Raw genomic sequence first — 26,796 nt, 5'->3', positions numbered from 1 at the left:
TCTAATAATGTCTGAAACATGTTCCGGAATGTTGTTGGCAATCAAAATATATCAAAAAAAACTTCAAATATGTTTCAAATACATCAAAATTATTGAAAAATGACAGTATTTTCATAAGGTATGTTTAATTTATCAATGTTTTTCGTAAAATGTAGTAAATTGTAAGATTTTTATCATATTTCTTTAAACAATTATGCGATTCAATGATTATGTGGAACTGTAGACTGGTTTATAGAAAGGAATAAATTTAAGTCTGTAGTCAGGACTGTAGTTTAGTCTTTAGTCAAAAATGTAGTTGAGTCTTTAGCCAGTAATGCAGTTTAGTCTTTAGTCAGGACTATAGTTTAGTCTTTATTCAAAACTGCAGTTTAGTCTTTAGTCAGCACCAAAGCTTAGTCTATAGTTAGAGTAAGTCGATGATCACGACCTGACAGTCTATAGTCTTGAATATGTTTCAGTTATTCGATGATCAAGACCTGATATATGCTTTAGCTTAAGGTCTTGTCTATAGTCTTGATTATATTTCAGTTTATAATTCACCCAAATAGTTCATTACAGTTTCATACCTCCATCATTTCTTAACAAAATATTGTCCTTAATTTTAGTACTTTTTTATTTATTTCTTTTTTTTAAATTCTTATAAAATTATTTACACAAAAATATAGACTTTTTAATAAAGTTTTGATATATCTTCATATTGTACTTTGTCCACCACACGACCCTTCAGAGGACCTCTAGAAATTTCCACTGTAACACAATAGTTTTTCTCATCCAATTTCTTTAGCACCGCCTCACAGCCACGATAGGCACCATTAACCACTAGCACTAGTTTATCCAAGGCCGGTATAACTGTCTCCAAGTGAGCCTTAAATAAGTTAATAGATTAGTTTTATTTTCTAGCTTAAACAACCTTTTCCTACCTGATCCACTTTAACTTTTTCTCCAGTTTCTAAAAATTTCACCTTGGCTCGATATTTGTCTATAACTTCCTGTACAACTGCTTTTTGTTTATAGAATTTATCACCTAATGATTTGCTAATGAATTTCACCACAATACCCTCGTGCAGCCAGTAGTCTTTACGATTAGTTTTTTCCTTTTTCTCTTCTTCCATTTTAATAATTTCATCTAAAGCGGATTTTGGTGCAACAGAAACATCTTTATCTTTACGTTTGTTTTCCAATTTAATAGATTTAGGTTTTTTGAAACCATCCGAATCTTCTTCGTCATCCGAATTTTGCTCTTCCTCTTTAACACGTTTTTTCAGTAGAGCTGAGGTACCCAATTTTGATTCTGGTTGAAATTTCTTTTCCAATTTAATGTCTAATTTCAAAGGTTGATCTTCATTTCGTTTTAATTCAGTATACTTTTCTTTTTCTTCTGTTTCGTTATCATCTTTACTTTTATTTTTCTCTATTTGTTTTTCAATAAACTCCATCATACGCTCCTCATCATCTTTTTCCATTTTTTCCTTTTTCTCCGCCTTTGATTGGCGTTCTAAGGCCTCGGGACTGCGATCGATATAGGTGACAAACCATCCTTTTTCCGTTTCATCGGCTATCGCCTGCCCCGTACGTCCTAGCCATTTGACATAGTCCGAAAGTGTTAGCCAGCGTGTGGAGTTCATGTGTACATGATCTTTATCGGCTATATATTCTTGATAAACCTTATTGGCATTGACCCGTTTTGTACCAAAACGTCTTCTTAACAATTCCATATAGCCATCGGAGAACTCTTGTGAGAAATTGTGCAGAAATTTACCTGGACAATCGGCAAAGAGCAGTAATTGTCTTTGATGGCTTTCACTCATGGTGTGACACTTGAAACCATTCTCGTCTCGACACTGTTTTTCACACATTTGACAATACCAGCGTAATTTTTGTAAACCTTTGGCCTTCATTTTATTGGCCAGGTATTTGGGTGTTCCCACTTCTGCACGACCCATTTTTCTAGGATAATTTTATAAAAATATTACTTAAATTTTAAGTTTTTTTCTTTTTTTCACGCACACACAACAAACGTTTGTTGTTTTTTTCTTTCTCTAAAATTTGTAAACAAAACTACACAGGGTAGTCCATAACATTAAGTAAACTTAACACAGGGTGTTTTATCAATATATCAGCTGTTGTTTGCTGTTCAGGGTTGTATTTTAAAAGTAGTAAATCTGTTAATATGATTTTGAAAAGAAATTTATTCGAAAAAAAATTAAATTATTGAATATTTATTGTGCAAAAAGCATTAACATTTAACACAACTACATAAATGTTAATTAACATGTGTTTTTAAATAAAATAAAGTTCTTGAATGTACATTTCCATTATTTGCTGCTAAATTTCTCCTTGATGCCCATTTCCTTAATAAAAGTATACAATGAAAAGGAAAATTTGGCAATCTAAAATAAAAGAATGTTAAAATACAAATGTACAGCCTAATAAATAAACTATAAATACTTACACTCAAAAAACTATTTAATGTTATGGGAAACAATTTGCCCGCCGTAAACTCTACGGTCTTCTGCGAACGATGTATAAAAAATATTAACATTTTCCTATAGCGTATATCCTGATCTACCCAATTCGAATGGAAAATAACATCTGACAAACGATTACTTTCATCCATTAAGCATTGAGCATAATAACACAAGGGAAATATTTCCACAACAACGGCCAAAACATAAAAACATGAGGCGACAATCGAAGCAAAATTAGTGGCAAATAATAAGATATTAATTAAGGTGGTACCTAATATGGTGGCAGTTATGGTGAATTGTACAAATATAGTTATGGATATAACCGGTGCCACTATATTGTAAAGACTAGAAGAGTTGTAAGAAAATTCATTAAAAAGTTTTCTAGTTTTATATGTTACCTTAAACTTACTGTATAATATTCTTATGATCAATTATACACATTTTTAACTCTTCGAAATTCTCTTCCAACGATACCTTAGCATTTTCATTCATATTCTTAATACGTTTAAGTAAAATATCCAAATGAGTTCTTAAAATGCTAACATATATTACCGCATAAGAATCATCCACAACTTGCTGAAAACAGGCTACATCTATAATAGCCAATTCCACAAAGACAGCCGCAAAATAATGTAAATTAGAAGCTTTAGAATCGATTAAAGGATTATAGATATTATAGGGTAAACGATGAAATATAACAGCACTTATACCCGTACTAGAGGAGTAAGACCAATAGGATATAGAGAATAAAACTACAAAACGATTTCCCTGTTTAATAATACGTTTAATAGATTCTTTTTCCTCCTGGGTATGACAACGTTTATCCAATTTTCTTATTACAGGTTCACAACTCAACAGTTTGGGTAATAGGAAAGCCATTAAAATAATTTTAGTAGAACAACCCAAAACATTAATGAACACTTGTACCGATGTTAAAAGATTACCAATTTCTAATTCCTCACCGGACATTGTCATAAAGCTTAGAGCAAAAGCCAACGGCAAATAAATGGTAACCAAAGTATTGATAAATAAAGACCATATAATATATAGGGTCTTGTTTTTCTCCGGCATATAGACACCCAAAAAACGAAAACCGTTAAACAAATAACGTAGACCCATAGTGGTTTCGATATTGTCGAAACCAGTTCCTTTTTTTAGTTTTTCCTCTTCTTGGTTTATCTCGGACGTCTGTTCTTGCGGGTTTTCTGAGTTATTTACATGTTCTACTAAAGTAACTGCATTTGGTTGTTGAGTTTCCAAATTATCCATGTTTACGTTTAGCTTCTCTGGTGTTTCTATTAGAACTGTTGTTTTGCTTTTAAGGAAATTTAATTATATTAAATTTTAAATTAAATGCTAAACAGAATATTTAAATTTATTTGCTGATAAAGTGCAAAAGGAATTTAATTACTTTACAAAGAAAACTTTGGCGAATTATATTAAGAAGCTCCTTTTATAAACCCTTTATGGACCTTAGACAATAGACTAGACAATAGACTAGACTAAAGGCTAGACTATAAACTAGACTATAGACAAGATTATAGATTAGACTATAGACTAGACTATAAACTAGACTATAGACTAGACTATAGACTAGACTTTAGACTAGTCTATGGACTAGACTATAGACTAGACTATAGTCTGGACTATAGACTAGACTATAGACTAGACTATAGACTATAGACTAGTCTATAGACTAGACTATAGACTACACTATAGACTAGACTATAGACTACACTATAGACTAGACTATAGACTAGACTATAGACTATAGACTGGACTATAGACTAGACTGTAGACTAGACTATAGACTAGACTATAGACTGGACTATAGACTAGACTATAGACTGGACTATAGACTAGACTATAGACTAGACTATAGACTAGACTATAGACTAGACTATAGACTAGACTATAGACTAGACTATAGACTAGACTATAGACTAGACTATAGACTAGACTATAGACCCTTCTATAGTCAATAGAGAAGACTATAAACAAGACTGAACCGAAGTTATCACCGATTGTTCTATGCTTATTTACAAAACTACAATCGTTTTTAAACTTTTATAGAAAGTGTTTATTTGATATTTAGTTATTATTTAAGCAATCAATAACTTTTCAATAACTATTTATAAATGCAGTTTTAAGTGATAAAAGTTTAAGTGAATTCAAGTGATAACAAGTGCTTCAGATATTAATTATTTGTGAGCAATCCGCTTTTCTTCTCAATAAATAAGAGTTCTCTCCTTTACGATTTGATTTCTGCTTAAAACTCAGTTATAACGGGTGCTATAGGCATTTCATAATTAGCTTTTTATCTTACTGCAAACCCAGTCTCTCTTTAAGATTCATTTTCTTGATTAGAGTATACAAAGAAAGAGAAAATTTGGCGATCTGCAATAAAAGAAGAACAGGGACATAACATATTTAAGGATATTTGTTGAAAACCATATGAAACCTACACTTATAAAACTATTTAAATTAATGTAGAATATTTTACCCGCCATAAATTCTATGGTCTGTTGAGTACGTTGCATAAAAAATATCAACATTTTACGATACTGAGGACTTTGGTGGATCCAGGAAGAATGAAAGATTTCTTCACTTAAACGATCACTATCATACATTAAACAATTGGAGTAATAGCATAAAGGAAAGATTTCCACCACCACAGCTAAAACATAAAAACAAGAGGCTATTTTAGAGGAAACCGCCTTTGTAAAGATCATCATATTAATGAGAGTAATGCTTAAAATGCCGGCAGTTATGGTAAATTGTAGAAAAATTGTAGCGGAAATAACGGGTGTAATGATATTGTAAAGTCTGATGGAAGAGAAAGAAATATGTAAATTACAACTGGAATTGCTTTATAATATAAGACGAAGAACTTACTCTATAATATTCTTATGATCCATAATGCATAGTTTCAAATCTTCTAGATTATCTGCCAAAGTTTTATCCGATTTTGTACACAATTTACTAATTCTCATACGTAAGATATTCACATGAGCCCTTAGCATACAAACATAAACGGCAGCATAGGCATCATTTGCCACTTCCTGAGAGCAAGCACCACCCATTAACAACCATTCTATTATAGAGATTACAATAAATTCCCATTTCGAATTGCGCCAATTGATGTAGGGAAAATACAGTGAATAGGGTGGATGTCCCGCCAGTATGGATACTATAAACGTCGAAGTGGCATAACTCCAAAATGAGGTGGCAAAACTAACCACTAAACGACGTCCTAAACTTTTAAGTTTATAGAGTAAAGCTATTTCATCTTCATCTACACAACGTTCATCCAGTTTAGCCATAACGGGTTCAGCTGTTAATAGATGAGGTATATAATACAATAACATGCATATTTTCATCGAAGAACCTATGACATTAATGGCGACTTGTATGGACGTTAATAAGGTATCATATTCAAATTGACTTGATTTTCGCATATAGCTGACAAGAAAAGATGAAGGCAAGAAAATGGTTACACTAAAGTGTACAAATATGGACCAGAGCAGATGTAGATATTTGTACTTTTCCGTTCTACAAAGACCCATTATGCGAAAACATCGAAAGAGATAAGTGGTAGAGTCTTTGCTGGTTACCTTTGGTGTAATTTTAGCTTTAGAAAAAGAAAATCTTAAATTCTTAGGCTTAATTAAGTAATATAATTAAACTTACAAGTTTTCTTAATAAAAAGTGGTTTATCTTTAGCTTTAGTGTTTTTAAACATTTCGATTAAATAACTGAACTTGTGTCTTGAGTTTTTGTAATTTTTATATAAAATTTACCTTTTAAATCTGCATAATGTTTGGGTAAAAAAAAACTTTCGTTCAAAGTTTATATATTATTAATAATTTATTGTTATTAAAAGTGTAATTAGTAATAGTTAATAAATGTAAAATAGGGAAAGAGACTCTTTTAAAGTGAAATCTTGAAAGACAGGACTCTTGAGTAAAGAAGTCTAATTGATAGCTTTTCTTGCTAAAGATTCTAAACCACATGATGATTCACTCGAAGTAGAGCTTTTTCATCTATGTATTACCATAGACTTCTTTGCTACTTCTAATTAGGATCAAACAGATCATCAAGTTAAACAATTAAAAAGTATTGAAAACTTGGATCTCCATCACTTAAGAGACCTTTATAACCTGATTGTTCTAACGTGTTAACATTATAATTGTCTAGACTTTTGCGTTAATTTATATATTTTTTTCAAACAATAATTAAAAATGCAACAATTATTTTACAAATGCATAGTTTTTGTCAAAAGAATTTTTTATATTTTTCACACTTAAAGAAACTTAAAAGTTTCTTTTTTACAAAAGTTTCACGGTCAAAGTCCTGTTGCATTTCAAATAGCTGTTAAGGCTTCTTTAGTTGTGCTGGATTTCCATAAAATCCATTACATAGTTGGAAATTGTAAAGTAAACATAATTTTGAGCCAAAATTTGCAAATAAAAAGTCTGATAACTGTTTGGAAAAGGTAACACTATTTAACAATTTAGAGAATCTTAAAGCTTTTGAAAGGATTATTGTATTTTCCCTTCAAATTTGATGGTAATCTAAACTTCTTAAATTTACGTTTCTTTAAACAGATGAGGCGTCGTAAAGGAGGATGTATGTTACACCAAATCCAAAGATATACACTTTTGTCTATATCGTGCACCTTTACTACTCTAACTTACTCCTTGAAGTTGTGACATATTCAGTTGTTAGAAAAGATTCAAGACAGAATGTTGTTGTTAGTCTAAATAAAAAGAAGACTTGTTCTAAAATCATTGTAGTCAAATTTCCAACTCACAAAAACTAACTCTTTCCAAAACCATATTAAGCATCGGGAAGCTGGATGTATGTTATTCTAAATTCGAAATAAATACACCCAGGACTCTATCGTGCTCCTTTACTATTCTCTTTTGCGCTCCTTTATGGGAATCGAGTAGAATGTGGGTTAACGTCCTTTGTAGTTTGCAAATTTCTTTAGAGAATCACTTGGGAGAGAAAAACACTAACACTTTCACTCCTAAACATTCAACAACGCTTTGTGCTATTTCAGGCGTTTGAAGAATCCTAAAATATCCAAGTCTAAACATAAAATGTTGCTGGAGAGAATCTCTTGGAAGAGAGCTTATACAGCCGATGTCTTTTGATGAAAAACTTCAACTATTTTTCTAAATGGATTTGTTTTATCTAGGGCAAAACTTTGGTGGTCCAAAAAAACATTCCAGGTGACTAGGAAATCCCAATATTTTCATGTCTCTAAATCTGATATAGATGGAGAGAATTAACAAACCTTGTTGTTTCTAACTCTCAAAGGATAATTCTCTTAAGAAGTTTTCGAATAGATTTGTTCTACGAGAGAACAAAACTTTCCAGGCGTTTGGAGAATCCCAAAATATACGAGTCTAAATTTCAAATGTCGCTGGAGAGAATCTCTTGGAAGAGAAGAACGTTTTCATTTATATTCAAGCTTATGAAACCGATATCGTTTCTCAAGAGATTTGTTCTATGTTTGGTGGTTATCAAACTCACAAATATTCCGTCAAATGATTTTTGCCGGAAAAGCCAAACATCAAAAGTAGAAAAGTGAAACCTGACAATTCATTAGATAATCTTCAAGAGAACAAAGCTTTGGATGATCAACAAAGATAAGCTTTCATTAAACTTTCGTGGTAGTGTCTATAGTAGTTTTTCAAACGTGGTGAGCACGCGATACCGGCGCTAAAATCTTTTAAAATCTTTAAAATCTTTAAGGAAGCTTATTGTAGGTTGATAACGTTGTCGTAAAGTTGACAATCTTTGGATAAGTAAGAATCAGGGCGAAGATCCTATTGTCGTGTTAACTAAAGGGTATCGTTCATCTTAATAGCAAATCTAAGGCATCTCTTCGCAGTAATGTCCTCATTAATGTCCAACATTGGAAGAATAGTAAGAAACGCGATAGCCGCGCTAAAATCATTGGTTTATATTGGTGACAACCATATTCTTTTAATGTCTTTAAGGAAGCTTGTTGTAGGTTGATAACGTTGTCGCAGAGTTGACAATCTTTGGACGACTAAAGAATCGGCGCAAAGATTCAATTGTCGTGTTATCTAAAGAAGATTGTTCTTTGGAATAGCAGGATAATAATGAAGCAAATCTAAGGCATGTCTTCGCAGTAATGTCCTTTTTAATTTTCAGCTTTGGAGGCATAATAGGCACGCGATAACCGCGCTAAAATCATTAGTTTTAGTGTAAACTATATGCTTCTCGTTTCTTTAAGGAATCTTGTTGTTACAGAGTTGACAGAATCGGGTCGAAGTTCCAATTATCGTGTTAACGTAGGAAGATTGTCCTGCAAAATATCAGGAAATAACCATATTCTTCTGGTTTCTTTGAGGAATCTTGTTGTAGGTTGATACCGTTGCACCAGAGTTGACAGTATCGGGGCGAAGATTCAATTATAGTGTTAACTTAGGAAGATTGTTCTTCGAAATAGCGACAACATTGTTCTGCTATTCCAAAGAACAATCAAATAAAAAGCTTCTCTTATGTCCTTGTCAAGCTTTTGAAGGATAATTTTTCATAGAATTAGAAACAAATGGCGACCCACTGTCATTCCATCTCTATTCATTCTATATACACAATTTCCCATTTCAAACTTAAGAAAGAATAGAATTAAAACTTCAGTTGTTGTTTGTAGAACATCATTTATTGATTTATTTGCCCTTCATGTAACTTTAAATAGTTTTTTATAAAATCATAATAAAAATCCCTATTACTTGAGCGCTTTCCTCGAAAATCTTCACTGCAAACCCAATCTCTCCTTAATGCCCATTTTTTTGATAAGAGTATAAAGTGAAAAGGAAAACTTGGCAATCTAAAAGAAAGAAGGAATCATGTGACAATAAGAAGTTTAAATTGAAACATAAACTTTTAAAATATCTAGATAACTTCCAGCTAGAACCTTACTTACACTGATAAAACTATTCAAATTAATGGGAAACATTTTTCCAGCCATCAATTGCATAGTTTGCTGAGAACGATGCATGAAAAATATCAACATTTTGCGATAATGTGAATTTTGTGGGATCCAGGTAGAATGAAATATTTCCACACTTAATAGATCACTATCACAAACTAAACAGTTGGCATAATAGCACAAGGGAAAGATCTCCACTACCACTGCTAGAACATAAAAGCCTGAAGCAATAATTGAAGAATAACCACGAGCAAAGATCAACATGTTAATAAGAGTAATGCCCAAAATGCCAGCGGTATTGGTGAATTGTAGAAATATAGTGGCGGAAATAACAGGTGAAATGATTTGATATAATCTAGGCAAAAGAGAGAGAGAGAGAAAGAGAGGGAGAAAAAGAGAGATTTGTTTTTAATTTAAAGTAAAAGTATTATAAACTACTTACTCGATCAAATGTTTATGATCCCTAATGCACATTTTCAATTCCTGCTCATTTTCCAAAAGGCTTCTTGTGTCATCTGCTCCTAGTTTTCTTATTCTTAAGCGCAAAATATTAACATGAGCCCTTAAAATACAAACATAAACAGCAGCATAGGAATCATTGGCCACTTGCTGAAAACAGGCAGCATCCATAAGTAGAAACTCTATAAATGAAGCTACAAAATATTCCCAGGTAGAGTTGCGCCAATTAATACACGGTAAATATAACGAATAAGGAGGATGACCAGCCAACATGGAAACTATAAATGTAGAGGTGGCATAACTCCAAAATGTTATAGAGAAATTAACCACCAATTTACGTCCTAGATTTTTAATCTTAAACAACAATTCTGTTTCATCCTCGGCCAAACAACGTTCATCCAATTTGTCTAGTATAGGTTCGGCTGTCAGCAGATGTGGTATGAAATACAATAGCATGCAGATTTTCAGCGAACAACCAAAAACATTAATGGCCACTTGTATGGAGGTGAAGAGAGTGTCATAGTCTAAATTTCTATTTGATTCCAGAGAATAGCTTGCTATAAAAGAAGCCGGCAAAAATATGGTTACACTGCAGTGTATAAATATGCTATAAAGTATATAAGCATATTTATATTTTTCCGTACGATAGAGACCCAAAATTCGGAAACAACGATATAAATAGGTGAGAGCTTGTTTGGTTTTCACCTTAGGTTTGTTAGAGGCTAAATAAAGTTTTCGAAACATGATATCAGTTGCTAAAATATAGTTTTATATAAGACTTACAAGCTTCATTTAGTATTAGCTCTTGTCTGTTGGCAGTTGTAGTTATTTTAACCATTTTCTTAGAATTGTTCTTTTAAGACTAATTTTACTTTTCAACTTAAACTAGATTTTATATATAAAACTTAATGTTTTATTATAGCAAAACTTTTAGTTTTTAATAAGTTATTTAAATAAGAAAGTTTTTTAAACTAAAATAAATTATTAATATTTTATATAAAAAATATAAACCAAATAACGCCATAATCTATCACCCTTGAACCCCTACCGCTTAAACTACTCCAGCAAAACTTTTTTTTCGTTTGAAAAAAACAATTAAAAATTCAACAATTAACTAATTTAACCACATTTATTTTAAAGCAATACAACTTCTACAACTATTTCTTAACCTTCAACATAAAACTCCATTAAAACTCCCATTAGTTTTTCAAAATTTTTCAACTTTAATCCTCAAAATGTTTGCCAAAATCCATTTCCTTAATAAGCGTATAAAGGGAAAATGAAAATTTTGCAATCTGTAATAGAAAAATATTCCAATAAATTGTAAAATATTACCACTTTACAACTTACCCCCAAACTGGTATTCAAAGTAATGGGAAATAATTTCATAGCCGTTAACGTAATTGGCATCTGAGAACGCATCATAAAAAATAACATTAATTTACGAAAACGTATATCCTTATCGAACCATTCACAATGGAAAATGGCCAATGATAATTGATCACTTTCCTCAAATAGACAAGATGCGTTATAGCAACAGGGTGTTGTTTGCACCATAACAGCAATAAGATATAGTACAGAAGCAATTTGAGTGGAAAAATCGGCAAATATGAATATATTTATTAAAGTTGTACCGAGAATACCGGCCGTAATCATAAATTGTATAAACATGGTGATCGAAATGACGGGACTGATGATATTGACCAATCTGGCAAGAGAGAGAGAGAGAGAGAGTTGAAAGAAAGAAAATTCAAAATATTTCATAAGTTGTTAAAGAGATTCAAGAGAGATAGATCTATAAAGTAATCTGTAGTCTCATCTATAGACATATCTATAGTTTCATCTCTGAACTGAGTTATAATCTCATCTATAGACTGATTTATAGTCTCATCTATAGACTGATCTACAGTTTCTTCTATAGACAGATCGATAGTCTCGTCTATAGATTGATCTGTAGTCTCATATATAGACTGATCTATAGTGTCATCTATATATCGAACTATAGTGTCATTGATAGACTTATCTTATATATGGAGACTAATCTATAGACTGATATCATCTATAGAGACCATATATCATCATAGAGACTATATATAGACTGATATATAATCTTATCTATATACTCGTCTAAAGATCAATCTGTATTCTCTTGTATAGACTGATCTATAGTGTTGTCTACAGTTACTCCAATAGACAGATCGATAGTACCATCTATAGAATGATCTGTAGTCTCATATATAGATTGATCTATAGTGTTACCTATATACTGATCTATAGTTTTATCGACAGACTAATCTGATTTATAACCTCATCTATAAACTGATCGGTAGGCTTATATACAGATCGATAGTCTCTTCTATAGATCGATCTACAGTTTCTTTCATAGACAAATCGATAGTCTCGTCTAAAGATTGATCTGTAGTCTCATGAGTAAACTGATCTATAGTGTCATCTTTATACCGATCTATAGTTTCATCGATTGACTAATCTCATCTATTGAGACTTATCAGTAGCCTTATATATAGACTGATCGTCAGTCTAGATATTAACTTTGGACTGATTAAAATCTCATCTATAGACTGATCGGTAGGCTTATAGACAAATCGATAGTCTCATCTATAGACTGATCTACAGTTTCTTCTATAGACTGATCGATAAAGTCAATTATAGATTGATCTGTAAGCTCATAGACATCTATAGAATGATCTACAGTTTATTCTATATACAGTTCGATACTATCATCTATAGATTAATCTACAGTTTCGTCTACAGACTGATCTGTAGTCTTATGTATAGACTGATCTTTAGTGATATCTACGTACTGTTCTATAGTTCCATCGATAGACTAATAATCTGTAGTCTCATCAATATATTGATTGATATTATCATTACCTATAGAATGATCTATATATATTTATAATCTCATTTTAGACTTTACCTTAACAAATCTTGATGATCCTTAACACACATCACCAACTCCTCATAGTGATCATTTTGTGTTATCTTTCCATCTGCACCTAATCTTCTTACCCGTTCCACCAATATCTTCATATGCGTACGTATGCCATAGATATATATTACAGGATATACATCAATAGCTGCCTGATATAATACAGCAATATTTATAGCTATAAATTCAATGAAGGATTGTACAACAAACTCCAGCATAGAGTTGCGCCAATTTATGAAAGGTATAAATAATGAATATGCCTGCTTTCCCATACTCAACGATGTTGTTATTGTAGCAGCCACATATACACAGTAAAGAGTGGAATAGAATGTGGTAAAACGATTACCCATCATGGCACAATGTTGAATTTTATCATATTCATGTGGATTTTGACAGCGAGCATCTAAAGTGTCCAGAGCCTTTAAAGCTTGATGTAGATATTTAAAGCTTATAATTACTGTTATAACTTTGGCTGGTATACCCAAGACATTGATGAAGGCCTGCAGTGATGTCAATAATTGTTCGGTGGTCAGTTTTTTATATTCGTAGTAGCAGGTTAAAGTAAAAGAAAGTGGCAAAAGAGCACACATATTAAGTTGTATGAATAGAGAATATATACGTTGTAAAGTTGGCCATTTTTGTGATTTCTCTACGCCCAAATAGAGAAATAAACTGAAGAGATAATCGGTGGCTTCTCGAGTGGCTCTTTGAATATTATTACGTTTTCTTAATTTCTCGAACATGTTGTTAGAACCTTAGGTGAATAGTTATTGAAATGATTTGTTATATAGAGGGAAATTTGAAGCAAATTCTATGTGTTTAATTGCCAAAGGGGCGTGGTTTTGTTAGGATTAATTAAAGACTAATCTATACAGTGTTTTTGAAATATAACTTGTTTATTTTTAAACTACATATCTAAATTAAATGTTTAATATATATGTGAAATTATAATAGTATAAACCACCCAAGAGGAGATTTTTGACCTTTTCAAAAGGTTAACCAAAATTCATTTTCTTGATAAAAAGTATGCAGAAAAAAAATCAATAATTTTAAAAAGAAAAATGTCTAAACTTACCTTCAAACTGTTCAAATAACTGGACTGTTGATATTAAATATTCTAAAAAGAGAGGTCTAGAGTCTCACATACGTAGTGATCGTTAGACTGTTCTATTGTCTTATCTACATACTGCTGTATAGTCAAGTCTATTACTCTCTTTAAGGCTTATATGAGATCTTATTAACCTTTGGAATAGTCTTATCTATAGACAGATCTATATTCTCATCTACTCATCTGATTCTTCAATGATATATAATATTATCTATAGACTGACCTTAAGGCAGATCTTTTCCATCAATTGAATATTGTATCTCTAAAGAAATCTTCTAGTCTATAGAATGATCTCGACTGATCTATAGTTTTATTTATAGACTGATCTTAAGGCAGATCTATAGTCTTATCTCTAGATTGATTTATAGAACTATGATGTAGTATTATAGACACGCATGTAGTGATTTACAGACTGATCTACACTCACGTCTTAAGATTGATCTAATCTAAAGAGTGATCTATAGTCTCATCTACATCATCTGACTAATCAACTGTCTCTTCAAGAATGATATATAATCTTATCAATCTATAGACTGGCTCTAAGGCAGATCAGTAGTCTTATCCATAAATATATCTATAGTCTCTTATATACACTGATCTATAGCCTCATCTTTAGAATGGTTTATTTGCAAAGAAATCTAGTCTACAGACAGATCCCGTCTACAGCCTAATCTTATCTTCCATTTACATCCTGATCTATACTATCATCTGACTGATCATCTGCCACGGGTGGGAATCGAACCCACCACCTCCGGTCTACCAGACTAGAACACTAACCACTAACGGATGCCATTCAGTCTAATCTTTAGAATGGTTTAAGTTACAACTTAAGAATGATATGTTGTCTTTATCTAGACTTTACCAGACTGTAGTCTGCGGTGAAGACTAATCTCTGCTGTAGTCTGATCTATATAACGATCGATCATTATTGACTATAGAGATCTCTTTAAACTCATCTATAAACTGATCTTCATTTGGACCTATAATAATCTGTAATATGATCTAGATGAGTCTATATACTGGTGTATAATCTTGTCTTAAGACGCATCTATGTAATCTTATCTTAAGAATGATCTATAGATTGATTGGCAATATCTTTTATAGACAGATTTATAACCTCAACTATAGTGTGATCTAAAGATAGGTCGCCGTATTACCTTAAAAAATCCTGATAATCCTTAACACACTTCACCTTCTCTTCATAGTGTTCTTCACTCGATATCTGCATATGAGTACGTATAGCATAAATAAAAATGACAGGATAAACATCATCTCCACCCTCATGTAAACATATCATAAACTCACGAAATGTTTGTAGTATAAACTCTAGCATTGAATTGCACCAATCCATTATGGGCATAAATAATGAATAAGGTGGTGGTTGGCCCATCCACACTGATGTTCTTCGTCTTGTCGCAGACATCGAGCATCTAAAATATACATGACATTTATGGCTTAATGTAGACGTTTCAATGACACTACTATGGTTATGAATTTGGTTGGTAAACCCCAAACATTTATGGCCACTTGTAGTGAGGTCAACAATTGTACGGGTGTCATTTTACTGTAACCACAATAGAAGCTTAAACTGAAGGATATGGGTAGAAAAGCTCAAATAAATAAGAAATGTTTTATTTCATTACAACTTCTTATATTAGTAAGTCTAGATTTTTGTTTGGATTATAGTCTAGCTAACAGTCTGAATTATAGTCTAGTGTGTAGACTGGTCTAAAGTCCGCACATTAGTCGATTCAACTTATAGTCTCTATTAAAGTCTAGTATATTATTTAGACTATGGTCTTGTCTGTAGTCTGGACTATAGTCTGTTATGTAGTATGTACTATAGTTTAGTCTTTAATCGGGTTTATAGTCTATGGACTATAGTATAGTCTGTGGACTATAGTATAGTCTGTCTGGACTATAGTATAGTCTGTCTGGACTATAGTATAGTCTGGACTATAGTATAGTCTGGACTATAGTATAGTCTGGACTATAGTATAGTCTGGACTATAGTATAGTCTGGACTATAGTATAGTCTGGACTATAGTATAGTCTGGACTATAGTATAGTCTGGACTATAGTATAGTCTGGACTATAGTATAGTCTGGACTATAGTATAGTCTGGACTATAGTATAGTCTGGACTATAGTATAGTCTGGACTATAGTATAGTCTGGACTATAGTATAGTCTGGACTATAGTATAGTCTGGACTATAGTATAGTCTGGATAATAGTCAGGTCTGGACTATAGTCTAAAATCTGGTCTATTGTCAAATTTATAATCTGGCCTACCGGCTAGTATTTTCCTTAGTGAAGTCAAGAACTGTTCAGCCGACATTTTGTGCGACTCATAGTAGTAACTTTGGGGAAAAGTTAAGGGAAAATAACCTAAAACCGATAGATTTACTGATACCGAAAGTAGATTATATAGATATTTATAAATTTGCTGCCATTTTACGCAGGGTTTTAGACCCAGATATCGAAAATTTTTATATAGATAAGCGGTGGCTTCACGAGTAGCCTGTATATTATAACCACGACCAAAAAGCCTTTCGAACATATTGTTAGTCTAAGAGAACTGAACTTGATACTGGGTGGTTAGGAAAGTATCCAATTGACTACTACTTTGAAAGAGAGTTAATTAATGCCCTTTTTGTGAACACTTTAAATAGATTTGTTCAATAAAATGGGCGTATTTGAATCAATGCAGATGTCCACCCAAGTTTTCGAAATCAAATGCGTCCTTTCTCACAACCGAAATTTTTACACAACAATTTTCTCTAATTTTATTAATATTTGAACAATTCAAACTACTTTTAACTACTACAAATCTATAACATGAAATCTTTTTAAAATTTCAAGTCCAATATATTATTTATTGTTTAAAATTTTGACCAAAATCCACTTCCTTGATCAATGTATATAATGAAAATGAAAATTTTGCTATCTGTAAGAGAAAATCGCAATTAATAGTACTCCGAAAATAATCCCAAATAGACCCAACTTACCCCCAAGCTAGTTCTCAATGTTATTGGAAATAATTTCATAGCCGTCAAAGTTATAGGAGTCTGAGAACGCATCATAAAATATATCATCATTTTACGAAAACGTATATCCTTATTGAACCATTTACAGTGGAAAATGGCCAGCGCTAATTGCTCACTGTCGTGCTGCAAACAAGTGGCCTGATAGCAACAGGGAGATGTTTGCACTAGAACTGCTAGGAAATAAACTACACTAGCAATTTTTGTAGAAAAATCGGCGAATATAAAGATATTTATTAAAGTGGTGCCTAAGATGGCGGCGGTAATCATAAATTGTGTAAAAATGGTTTTCGATATGACTGGACTGATGATTGCTACTAATCTGGAAAGGAAGAGTTAATGATAAAGTTGTCTATATACAAGATTATAGACTAGACTATAGACTAGACTATAGACTAGACTATAGACTAGACTATAGACTAGACTATAGACTAGACTATAGACTAGACTATAGACTAGACTATAGACTAGTCTATAGACTAGACTATAGACTAGACTATAGACTAGACTATGGACTAGACTATAGACTATACTATAGTCTATAGTCTAGTCTATAGACTAGACTATAGACTAGACTATAGACTAGACTATAGACTAGACTATAGACTACACTATAGACTAGACTATCGACTACACTATAGACTAGACTAAAGACTAGACTGTAGACTAGACTATAAACTCGATTTTACACTAGACTAATGACTAGCATATAGACTATATGCAAGTCATGACTTAATACTAGACATAGACTATATACTACACTATAGTCCAGACTATAGGTTAGACTAATGTCCAGACTGTAAACTGGACTAACGATAATGTTGCAGTCTAATCTTCAGTTTGATTTATTTCTATGTCGTCGTTACCTTAACAATTCCTGATGATCCTTGATACACATTACCAAATCTTCGTAGTCTTTTCGTATCGGTACCCAATCTGCTGACACGTTCCAACAGTATCTGCATATGAGTACGTATAACATAGATATAAATAACGGTATAAACATCAATACCTGCTTGATGCAGACACACTACATTCATTATCATATATTCAAGAAATGATTGAATGGTGAACGTCAACTTTGAATTACGCCAATCCAATTTAGGCATATACAAAGAATAAGGAGGTTGTCCCATTATAACAGATGTCAACATAGTAACCACAGCATATATGTAATAGAGTGTTATATAAAATGTGGTCAAACGATTACCAATCATAGCGCAATGAATTAGCTTTGCCTTTTCATCCGAACGTTGACAGCGTTTATCCAAAGTGTCCATAACATCCAAGGCTAGACGTAATTGTTTTAGAGATACTGAAATTGCTAGAACTTTCGCTGGTAAACCAATCACATTTATGGCCACTTGAAGTGAGGTCAACAATTGTATTACTGACATTTTGCTGTGATCGAAAAAGTAACTCAAACAGAAGGATACGGGCACAAGCACACAAACACTTAGAATCATTAGTACTGAATAAATATAATAGAGTGTTTTCCATTTTTGTGGTGCCTGTAGGCCTATATAGAAAAAAATTTTAAATACAGAATCGGTGGCTTGTCGAGTAGAGTAGTAGTAGTTTTTGCGGCGACCAAACCAAAATCTTGCGAACCCCATGTTGCTTTATAGCGTGGGTTTTAATGTTTGAATTTAAATGTTATTTGTGTATTTTTTGTATTGATTGATTGTGCAAAATATATTTGGAAAGTAGGCGTAGTTTGTGGGAGAAAAAAATTAATTTTAAATAAAAAGGTTATCCCCAACACCTGTAATCATAATTTATCGGTTAATAGAAAACTTACACAGCTGTCACTACGTTTTAATTGTTAATTATTACACTAGTTTGTTCCTAATTTAAGGTTATAGACTAGACTATAGACTAGACTACAGACTAGACTATAGACTAGACTAAATACTTAGCTATAGACTAGACTAAAGACTAGACTAAAGACTAGAATATAGACTAGACTATAGACTAGAATATCGACTAGACTATAGGCTAGACTATAGACTAGACTATAGACTAGACTATAGACTAGACTATAGACTAGACTATAGACTAGACTATAGACTAGACTATAGACTAGACTATAGACTAGACTATAGACTAGACTATAGTAGACTATAGACTAGACTATAGACCTGATAATAGACTAGACTATAGACTAGACTATAGACTAGACTATAGACTAGACTATAGACTAGACTATAGACTAGACTATAGACTAGACTATAGACTAGACTATAGACTAGACTATAGACTAGACTATAGACTAGACTATAGACTAGACTATAGACTAGACTATAGACTAGACTATAGACTAGACTATAGACTAGACTATAGACTAGACTATAGACTAGACTAGACTATAGACTAGACTATAGACTAGACTATAGACTAGACTATAGACTAGACTATAGACTAGACTATAGACTAGACTATAGACTAGACTATAGACTAGACTATAGACTAGACTAGACTATAGACTAGACTATAGACTAGACTATAGACTAGACTATAGACTAGACTATAGACTAGACTATAGACTAGACTAGACTATAGACTAGACTATAGACTAGACTATAGACTAGACTATAGACTAGACTATAGACTAGACTATAGACTAGACTATAGACTAGACTATAGACTAGACTATAGGACTATAGACTAGACTATAGACTAGACTAGACTATACTAGACTATAGACTAGACTATAGACTAGACTATAGACTAGACTATAGACTAGACTATAGACTAGACTATAGACTAGACTATAGACTAGACTATAGACTAGACTATAGACTAGACTATAGACTAGACTATAGACTAGACTATAGACTAGACTATAGACTAGACTATAGACTAGACTATAGACTAGACTATAGACTAGACTATAGACTAGACTATAGACTAGACTATAGACTAGACTATAGACTAGACTATAGACTAGACTATAGACTAGACTATAGACTAGACTATAGACTAGACTATAGACTAGACTATAGACTAGACTATAGACTAGACTATAGACTAGACTATAGACTAGACTATAGACTAGACTATAGACTAGACTATAGACTAGACTATAGACTAGACTATAGACTAGACTATAGACTAGACTATAGACTAGACTATAGACTAGACTATAGACTAGACTATAGACTAGACTATAGACTAGACTATAGACTAGACTATAGACTAGACTATAGACTAGACTATAGACTAGACTATAGACTAGACTATAGACTAGACTATAGACTAGACTATAGACTAGACTATAGACTAGACTATAGACTAGACTAACGACTAGACTATAGACTAGACTATAGACTAGACTATAGATTAGACTATAGACTAGACTATAGACTAGACTATAGACTAGACTATAGACTAGATTATAGACTAGACTATAGACTAGACTATAGACTAGACTATAGACTAGCCTATAGACTAGACTATAGACTAGACTATAGACTAGACTATAGACTAGACTATTGACTAGATTGCGCTTTAGACCAGACTAGACTATAGAGTCGACCATAGACTAGACTATAAACTCGACAATAGACTAGACTATAGTCTATAATATAGACTAGACTATAGAGTTGATTATAGATTAGACTATAGACTAGACTATCACCCCTTTAACATCCCAAAATATAACTTACACATGTCTGTTCTGCTCCTTTTTAATAAATGATTAAACAATTTTTATAGTTTTTGTATAAAAAATAACTTTTTTATTTTGTTGGTTTTTATTTAAATCTTTTATGGTCTTTTGCATTTTAAATTTTTTTATATTTTTTATAAATTTTGAGTAACTTAAGTGATAAATTTGACTTAATATTAAATTTTGCGAAATTTGTACATTTTTAAAACAATTAGGAGGGGGAAAAACAAAACAATAATTGAAAACTTGTTTATTTAATTAAATCGGGTTGAATAAACTTAATTTTAATCATTTATTTATATATAAAATTAACATGAGTATGAGTATTAAAACAATATTAGCAAGGACTAGATAAGAATGTTAGATGTTAAAAAATTATAAAGTAAAGAATCCTTAAGAAAAACATAGACAACTTAACAGGGCAAATTATAGTAAAATGTTAAACAAAAAAACAATGTTTGGTAGACAAGACTGGTCTTGGAAATTTAGATTATCATGTAGACTCAATACTAGTATGTAGACTAAGCGCTAGTGTAGGGCATAGACTAGGCTGTAGTCTAGAGTATAGATTAGAGTCTAGTCTAGAGTATAGGCTATACACTAAACTCTGGTGTAGACAATAGCAAAGACTCTTGTCTAGAGTATAAACTGAAATCTAAATTATAATACAGACTAGACTTTAGCCTAGAGTAAAGATTAGACTCTAGTCTAGAGTATAATGTATACACTAGACTCTGGTTTAGTATATAGACTAGACATTATTCTAATGCATATACCAGACTCAAGTCTATAGTATAGACTAGAATCTAATCTAGACTATAGAATAGGCTAGAGTCTAGTCTAGACTATAGAATAGGCTAGAGTCTAGTCTAGACTATCGAATAGGCTAGAGTCTAGTCTAGACTATCGAATAGACTCTATTCTAGAGTTTAGAATAGGCTCTAGTGTAGATTATAAAATAGGCTCTAGTCTAGAGTATAAAATAGATTCTAGTCTACAGTATAGACTAAAGTAAAGGCTAGGCTCTAGTCTAGAGTATATTCTAGTATAGAGTATAGACTATACTCTCGTCTAGATAATAGAGTAGTCTTTAATCTAATGTAAAGACTTTGCTTCCGTCTATATTATTAACTAGATTTTATACTCTAGTATACGATAGACTCTAGTCTATAGACTACAGTATAGTATATGCTCCAGTCTAGAGTTTAGACTAGACACTCCAGAATAGACTATACACTGATCAAGAGTATAAACTAAAGTCTAGTATATAGACTAGACTATCGTCTAGAGTATAGACTAGTCTCTCGTCTAGAGTATAGACTAGTCTCTCGTCAAGAGTTTAGATTGGACTCTAATCTAGAGTCTAGATTAAATACCAAACTATAGTCGAGACTTTAGCCTAAAGTCCAGTCTATAGTGTAGACTAGAGTATAGATGCTACATACAAGGCTAGACTATAGACTGGACAATATACTAGACTATAGACTAGACCATAGACTAAACTATAGACTTGACTATAGACTTGACTATAGACTTGACTAGACTATAGACTTGAATATAGACTAGACTATTGACTAGACTATAGACTAGACTATTGACTAGACTATAGACTAGAGTAGACTCTAGTCTACAGTATAGACAGTATAGACTTGACTCTGGTTTAAAGTATATACTAGTCTCTTGTCTTGAGTCTAGAGCCTACACTAGTACACTGTAGTCTAAAGTGTAGTCTAGCCTCTAGTGTGTAGTATAGTCTAAATTATAAACTACATTCTTATGTATAGAATATACTGGACTCTAGTCTAGAGTATAGACAAGACTTTAGTCTAGAGTATAGATTGAAGTCTCGTCTAGATTATAGACTTTTTCGTTCATAGATTAGACGGTAGTCTAAAGCAGAGACTAGACTGTAGTCTGGATTGTTGACTACACTGGAGTCTAAAGTAGAGTTTATAGAAGACTCATGTGTAGGTTATATACTGTAGCCTAGATTATAAAAAAGACTCTAGTCTAGAGTATATGTTAGAGCCTTCCAGCAGGGTACTTTCCAAAACCTTTATCTTGTCTACATTTATTTTCTTATTTAGATTTTTTTTCTTCCATATATATTTAGTTTTATTTTGGTTTTTCTTTTCAAATTAACTATTATTTTTCACTTTTTTAATTTTGTAAACTTTTTCTTTTTTATTATATTGTTTTAAATTTAATTTAACTATAAATTTATTTGGTTTTTTTTCAGTTTTCTTAATAAGTTTGCTTGACGTTTCTACTCTCTCTTCTATTTGCTTTATAGGGTTTTCTTTAGTATTTTTGGGCATTATTTCTATTTATTTAAATATTGGTCTATAAAATTGTTTATATTTTTAAATGGGGGAGGATTATAGGATTTTTTTCATTTTTTTTTTAATTTTTTTAACACATTTATTTAAATATTTTTTTTCAATTGTTATAGTTGGTTTTCTTAAGAAAAACTTTGTTTGATTTTTCATTTTAAATATTTGTTTAATTGTTATTTTACTGTCTCTTTCTTTGTTTTTTTCTTTTTGGTAACAAATTGGCTAAACAAGAAAATTATTTTATTTTTGTTGGTTTTTCTTTAAATTTAAATTATATATAAATATTTGTTTCTTTGTTTGTTTTAAAAATATGGAACAAGCTTAAGCTAAATTAACGTTTATTTAGTTGCTGTTGTTTTTTTAATATAAATTTTAATAATATTGAACAAAAACAAAATTAATAACTTTAAATTAAAATGTTTCTTAAAAAAAGCGTAATTATAATGTTTGATTTTTTGTTAAATATGGAAATTGTTTGAAAAATGTTATCAGGATAATAAAAAAATTTGTAAGATAGTTTAGACTAAACTATAGACTAGACTATAGTGTAAACTACACACTATATTCTAGACTGGTTTAAACTGTAGATTAAGTTGAAAGTATAGACTAGAATCTTGTCTCAACAACTATATACTAGACTAGACGATAGTCTTAAGTATAAACTAGAATCTTGCATATACTATTTACAATAATCTAGGCTAAATTGTAGTCTAGAATCTAGTCTAAAGTAAAATTCAGATTATAGTCTAAACTATAGACTACATTCTTGTCTAAACTATAGTCTTGAGTCCAGTCTAAGATCTAAACTAAAGTCTAGACTATATTCTTGTCTAAACTAATCTAAACTTTTGATTAGATTTCATTCAACAGTTTCCACTACTATAGACTAGATTATAGTTTGGTCTTTAGACTACAGTCTAAACTATACACTTAACTCTAGTAAAAACTAGAGATGAAACTCTTGTATAAACTAGATATTCGACTCTAGTCTAAACTATAGTCTAAATTAGAAACTAGTCTAAACTAGAGACCAGTTTAAACTAGATACTAGTAACTAGTCTGAACTAGAAACTAGTCTAAACTATAGATTACAATTTAGTCTAAACTATAGACTAGACTCGAGTCTAAACTATAAACTAGATTTGTGTTTAAGCTATAGATTAAGCTGTAGTTTAAGCTATAGATTAATCTGTAGTCTAAATTACAGACTAAACTTCAGTTTAGACTCTAGACCAAACTAAAGTCTAGAATTTTGTCCAAACTATAGATTAACTATAGACTAAATATAGGCTAAACTCTAGTCTAAATATAGGCTAAACTCTAGTTTAAACTTTACACCATACTCTAGTCTAAACTTAACACCATACTCTAGTCTCAACTATGAACTAGACTCGATTCTAAACTATCTAGTCTAAACTATAGATTAAACTAAAAACTAGAATTTGGTCTAAACTATGGACTTGTAAACTATAGACTAGACTCGAGTCTAAACTATAGACTAGACGCTAGTCTAAACCATAGACTAGACTCTTGTCTAAACTATAGTCTAGAATCTAGTCTAAACTATTGACTAGAATCTAGTCTAAACTGTAGACTAGATTCTATTCTAGACTATAGACTAGACTCTAGTCTAAACTATAGACTAGACTCTAGTCTAAACTATAGACTAGACTCTAGTCTAAACTATATACCAGACTCTAGTCCAAACTATAGACTAGAATTTAGTCTAAACTATAGACTAGTCTGAGTCTTAACTTTAGACTAGACTCCAGTATTAACTGCAGATTAGTCTCTGGCCTAAACTCTGGACTTAACTATAGACTAGATCTAGGTCTAAACTATGGAATACATACTGACTTTGAAATAGTCTAGATCTTTATTATTATTATCTCTAGTTAATTAAGTTTATTTTTGGATATATATTTTTAAAGAATTATATTAGTTTTGTATTTTCTTCCTTTTTTAAATATGTGATTATTATAATGAAGCTTTTTGTTTGTTTTAATTAAATATTTATTCAAATATAAATTCAATCAATTGATTGATTACACAACAAATGCTTATTAAGTATATTATTTTATTTAATATATATTTTTCTTTCACTTTTTACTTAAATTTTATATTTGGTGTTAATGCTGTTTAATAAATTTGGAAAATTTTGAAAATAATTAAAATTGAAATAATATTTGCTTTTTTTTTGTAATTTAAATGTCAGCCTTAATTTTTGTTATAAAATCCATGTTAAGAAAAGAAATAAAAAAATTAAATTAATTATAAAGAAATAAAAGACTACAAGGTCCAGTTTTAAATAGTTCGAAATTGAGCTTTTACACCAAAATATATTTACAACTTCTTATTCGAAAGTCGTTTAACCTTAAATTGTAGTTTTACCAAAAAAAATTTATTTTAAACTTAAATTTCTTTTTTTTTATAAATATTTATTTTTTTAAGAATTTTGAATGTTTTTTTTTAATTTCTTTAAATTATTAGGATTTCTTATGTTTAATTATTTCTTAATATTTAGACGAGAGAAAAAAAAAAAAAATACAATTATTTGTGTTTTATTTGTTTGTATTTTTTTAAGGCAATTTTTACATGTATGCAAAATTTTGGTTTGAAATTTTCTTATTTTTTTTTTTTTATCAAATTTTAAGATTTTATAAAGATTATACAACTTTTATTTGTTTATAATTTAAATTTGTTAATATTTTTAAATTAATTTTATGTACAGAATTAAATGTTAAAATAAGTTTGGCAAAAGTGGAGAAAATATTAGGATTAAATTATAATTTTATAAATTCAAAATTATATGGACTTGACTATAGTCAAAATTATTGTCAAAGGCCTATAGTTAAGACTTTAATCTATTCTATGGTTAGAATATAGTCTAGTCTATAGTTCAGACTATTGTCTAGTTTATAGTTCAGACTATATCCTAGTCCATAGTTTTTTAGTTTACACTGTAGTCTGGTCTATAGTTTATACTATAGTTAAGATATAGTTTCGTATATAGTTCATATTAAAGTCTAGTCCATATATATAGTTTATAGTTCGATTAGATTCATTTAATCTTGTCAATAGCACAAAATATAGCAAAGTCTATGGTAGTTCTGTTTATAGTCTATAGTTCAGCCTATAGGCTACTCTTTAGTTTCAACTCTAGTCTGGCCTATAGTTCAGACTAGTACATATATTATTCTAGTCTACAGTTTATATTATAGTTGACACTGTAGTCCATTCACTAGTTCGGACTATAGTGTTATCTATAGTTCAGACTATAGCCTGTTCTATAAGCTAGATTAGACTATAGTCTAATCTATAGTTCAGACTATAGTCTAGTCTATGGTTCAGACTTTTGTCTATTCTCTTGTCTATAGTATATAATAATCTGGTCTATAATTCAGAGTATAGTCTGGTCTATAGTTCAGACTATAGTCTGGTCTATGGTTCAGACTATATTCTGGTCTATAGTTCAGACTATAGTCTGGTCTATAGTTCAGACAATAGTCTAGTCTATAGTTCAGACTATAGTCTAGTCTATATTTCAGACTTTTGTCTTATCTATAGTTCAGTCTTGTCTATAGTTCAGACTGCAGTCTAGTCTATGGTTCAAATTTAAGTCTTGTCTATGATTCAAACAATTGTCTGGTCTATGGTTTAGACTATAGTTCAGTCTATAGTTTAGGTTATAGTCTAGTCTATGTTTCAGATTAAAATTTTGCCTCTAGGTAAGACTGTAGTCTAGTCTGTAGTATAGACTATAGTCTATAGTTTAAACTATAGTCTAGTCA

At 31.1% G+C, this 26,796-nt stretch overlaps 6 protein-coding genes and 1 pseudogene across 6 annotated transcripts; all 7 read right to left on the bottom strand.

Moving 5' to 3' along the window:
• Positions 1-595: 595 nt before the first annotated feature.
• Positions 596-2,027, bottom strand: LOC111674938 (DNA/RNA-binding protein KIN17). The gene is made up of 2 exons (XM_023435626.2): positions 921-2,027; positions 596-865 (listed from the first exon to the last, which is right to left on the bottom strand). The coding sequence occupies exons 1-2, from the start codon at positions 1,941-1,943 to the stop codon at positions 671-673; spliced, it is 1,218 nt and encodes a 405-aa protein (XP_023291394.2). The 5' UTR covers positions 1,944-2,027; the 3' UTR covers positions 596-670.
• Positions 2,028-2,315: 288 nt separating this feature from the next.
• LOC111674944 (odorant receptor 42b-like) lies at positions 2,316-3,737 on the bottom strand. The gene is made up of 3 exons (XM_023435633.2): positions 2,878-3,737; positions 2,453-2,813; positions 2,316-2,390 (listed from the first exon to the last, which is right to left on the bottom strand). Exons 1-3 carry the CDS (start codon positions 3,735-3,737, stop codon positions 2,316-2,318), a joined length of 1,296 nt encoding a protein of 431 aa, XP_023291401.2.
• Positions 3,738-4,790: 1,053 nt separating this feature from the next.
• On the bottom strand, positions 4,791-6,210 carry LOC111674964 (odorant receptor 42b-like). The gene is made up of 4 exons (XM_046945960.1): positions 6,159-6,210; positions 5,364-6,099; positions 4,934-5,294; positions 4,791-4,865 (listed from the first exon to the last, which is right to left on the bottom strand). Exons 1-4 carry the CDS (start codon positions 6,208-6,210, stop codon positions 4,791-4,793), a joined length of 1,224 nt encoding a protein of 407 aa, XP_046801916.1.
• Positions 6,211-9,261: 3,051 nt separating this feature from the next.
• On the bottom strand, positions 9,262-10,735 carry LOC111674951 (odorant receptor 7a-like). The gene is made up of 4 exons (XM_023435638.2): positions 10,681-10,735; positions 9,881-10,619; positions 9,433-9,793; positions 9,262-9,336 (listed from the first exon to the last, which is right to left on the bottom strand). Exons 1-4 carry the CDS (start codon positions 10,733-10,735, stop codon positions 9,262-9,264), a joined length of 1,230 nt encoding a protein of 409 aa, XP_023291406.2.
• Positions 10,736-11,120: 385 nt separating this feature from the next.
• Positions 11,121-14,199, bottom strand: LOC111674965 (odorant receptor 7a-like). Its single transcript, XM_046945959.1, has 5 exons — positions 14,179-14,199; positions 13,991-14,060; positions 12,836-13,550; positions 11,248-11,605; positions 11,121-11,192 (listed from the first exon to the last, which is right to left on the bottom strand). The coding sequence occupies exons 1-5, from the start codon at positions 14,197-14,199 to the stop codon at positions 11,121-11,123; spliced, it is 1,236 nt and encodes a 411-aa protein (XP_046801915.1).
• Positions 14,200-15,108: 909 nt separating this feature from the next.
• LOC124419043 lies at positions 15,109-16,515 on the bottom strand (annotated as a pseudogene).
• A 315-nt stretch (positions 16,516-16,830) lies between these two features.
• LOC124418735 (odorant receptor 7a-like) lies at positions 16,831-18,615 on the bottom strand. Its single transcript, XM_046945958.1, is given in 4 exon segments — positions 16,831-16,902; positions 16,964-17,321; positions 17,866-17,919; positions 17,921-18,615. Coding segments are annotated over 4 exon segments (1,179 nt in total).
• Between the last annotated feature and the right edge of the window lie 8,181 nt (positions 18,616-26,796).

This window comes from Lucilia cuprina, chromosome 3, assembly GCF_022045245.1.
Source record: "Lucilia cuprina isolate Lc7/37 chromosome 3, ASM2204524v1, whole genome shotgun sequence".
Classification (NCBI taxonomy): Eukaryota; Metazoa; Arthropoda; class Insecta; order Diptera; family Calliphoridae; genus Lucilia; species Lucilia cuprina.
The sequence above is the reverse complement of the archived record's forward strand: the minus strand, read 5'-3'. Positions and strand labels throughout refer to the sequence as shown.

Bases quoted from the DNA above. Each gene is read 5' to 3' on its own strand.
- LOC111674938 (XM_023435626.2), bottom strand. From the start codon at position 1,943: ATGGGTCGTGCAGAAGTGGGAACACCCAAATACCTGGCCAATAAAATG. The intron at 866-920 runs GTAGGAAAAGGT...AACTTATTTAAG, and splicing joins AAAAAGTTAAAGTGGATCAG to GCTCACTTGGAGACAGTTAT.
- LOC111674944 (XM_023435633.2), bottom strand. From the start codon at position 3,737: ATGGATAATTTGGAAACTCAACAACCAAATGCAGTTACTTTAGTAGAA. The intron at 2,814-2,877 runs GTAAGTTTAAGG...CAACTCTTCTAG, and splicing joins GATCATAAGAATATTATACA to TCTTTACAATATAGTGGCAC. The intron at 2,391-2,452 runs GTAAGTATTTAT...CTTTTATTTTAG, and splicing joins CATTAAATAGTTTTTTGAGT to ATTGCCAAATTTTCCTTTTC.
- LOC111674964 (XM_046945960.1), bottom strand. From the start codon at position 6,210: ATGTTTAAAAACACTAAAGCTAAAGATAAACCACTTTTTATTAAGAAA. The intron at 6,100-6,158 runs GTAAGTTTAATT...CTTTTTCTAAAG, and splicing joins ACTTTTTATTAAGAAAACTT to CTAAAATTACACCAAAGGTA. The intron at 5,295-5,363 runs GTAAGTTCTTCG...CTCTTCCATCAG, and splicing joins GATCATAAGAATATTATAGA to ACTTTACAATATCATTACAC.
- LOC111674951 (XM_023435638.2), bottom strand. From the start codon at position 10,735: ATGGTTAAAATAACTACAACTGCCAACAGACAAGAGCTAATACTAAAT. The intron at 10,620-10,680 runs GTAAGTCTTATA...AACTTTATTTAG, and splicing joins GCTAATACTAAATGAAGCTT to CCTCTAACAAACCTAAGGTG. The intron at 9,794-9,880 runs GTAAGTAGTTTA...TCTTTTGCCTAG, and splicing joins GATCATAAACATTTGATCGA to ATTATATCAAATCATTTCAC.
- LOC111674965 (XM_046945959.1), bottom strand. From the start codon at position 14,199: ATGGAAAAGATCTGCCTTAAG. The intron at 13,551-13,990 runs GTGAGACTCTAG...ATATTCAAAGAG, and splicing joins GTCTAACGATCACTACGTAT to CCACTCGAGAAGCCACCGAT. The intron at 11,193-11,247 runs GTAAGTTGTAAA...TTTCTATTACAG, and splicing joins CTTTGAATACCAGTTTGGGG to ATTGCAAAATTTTCATTTTC.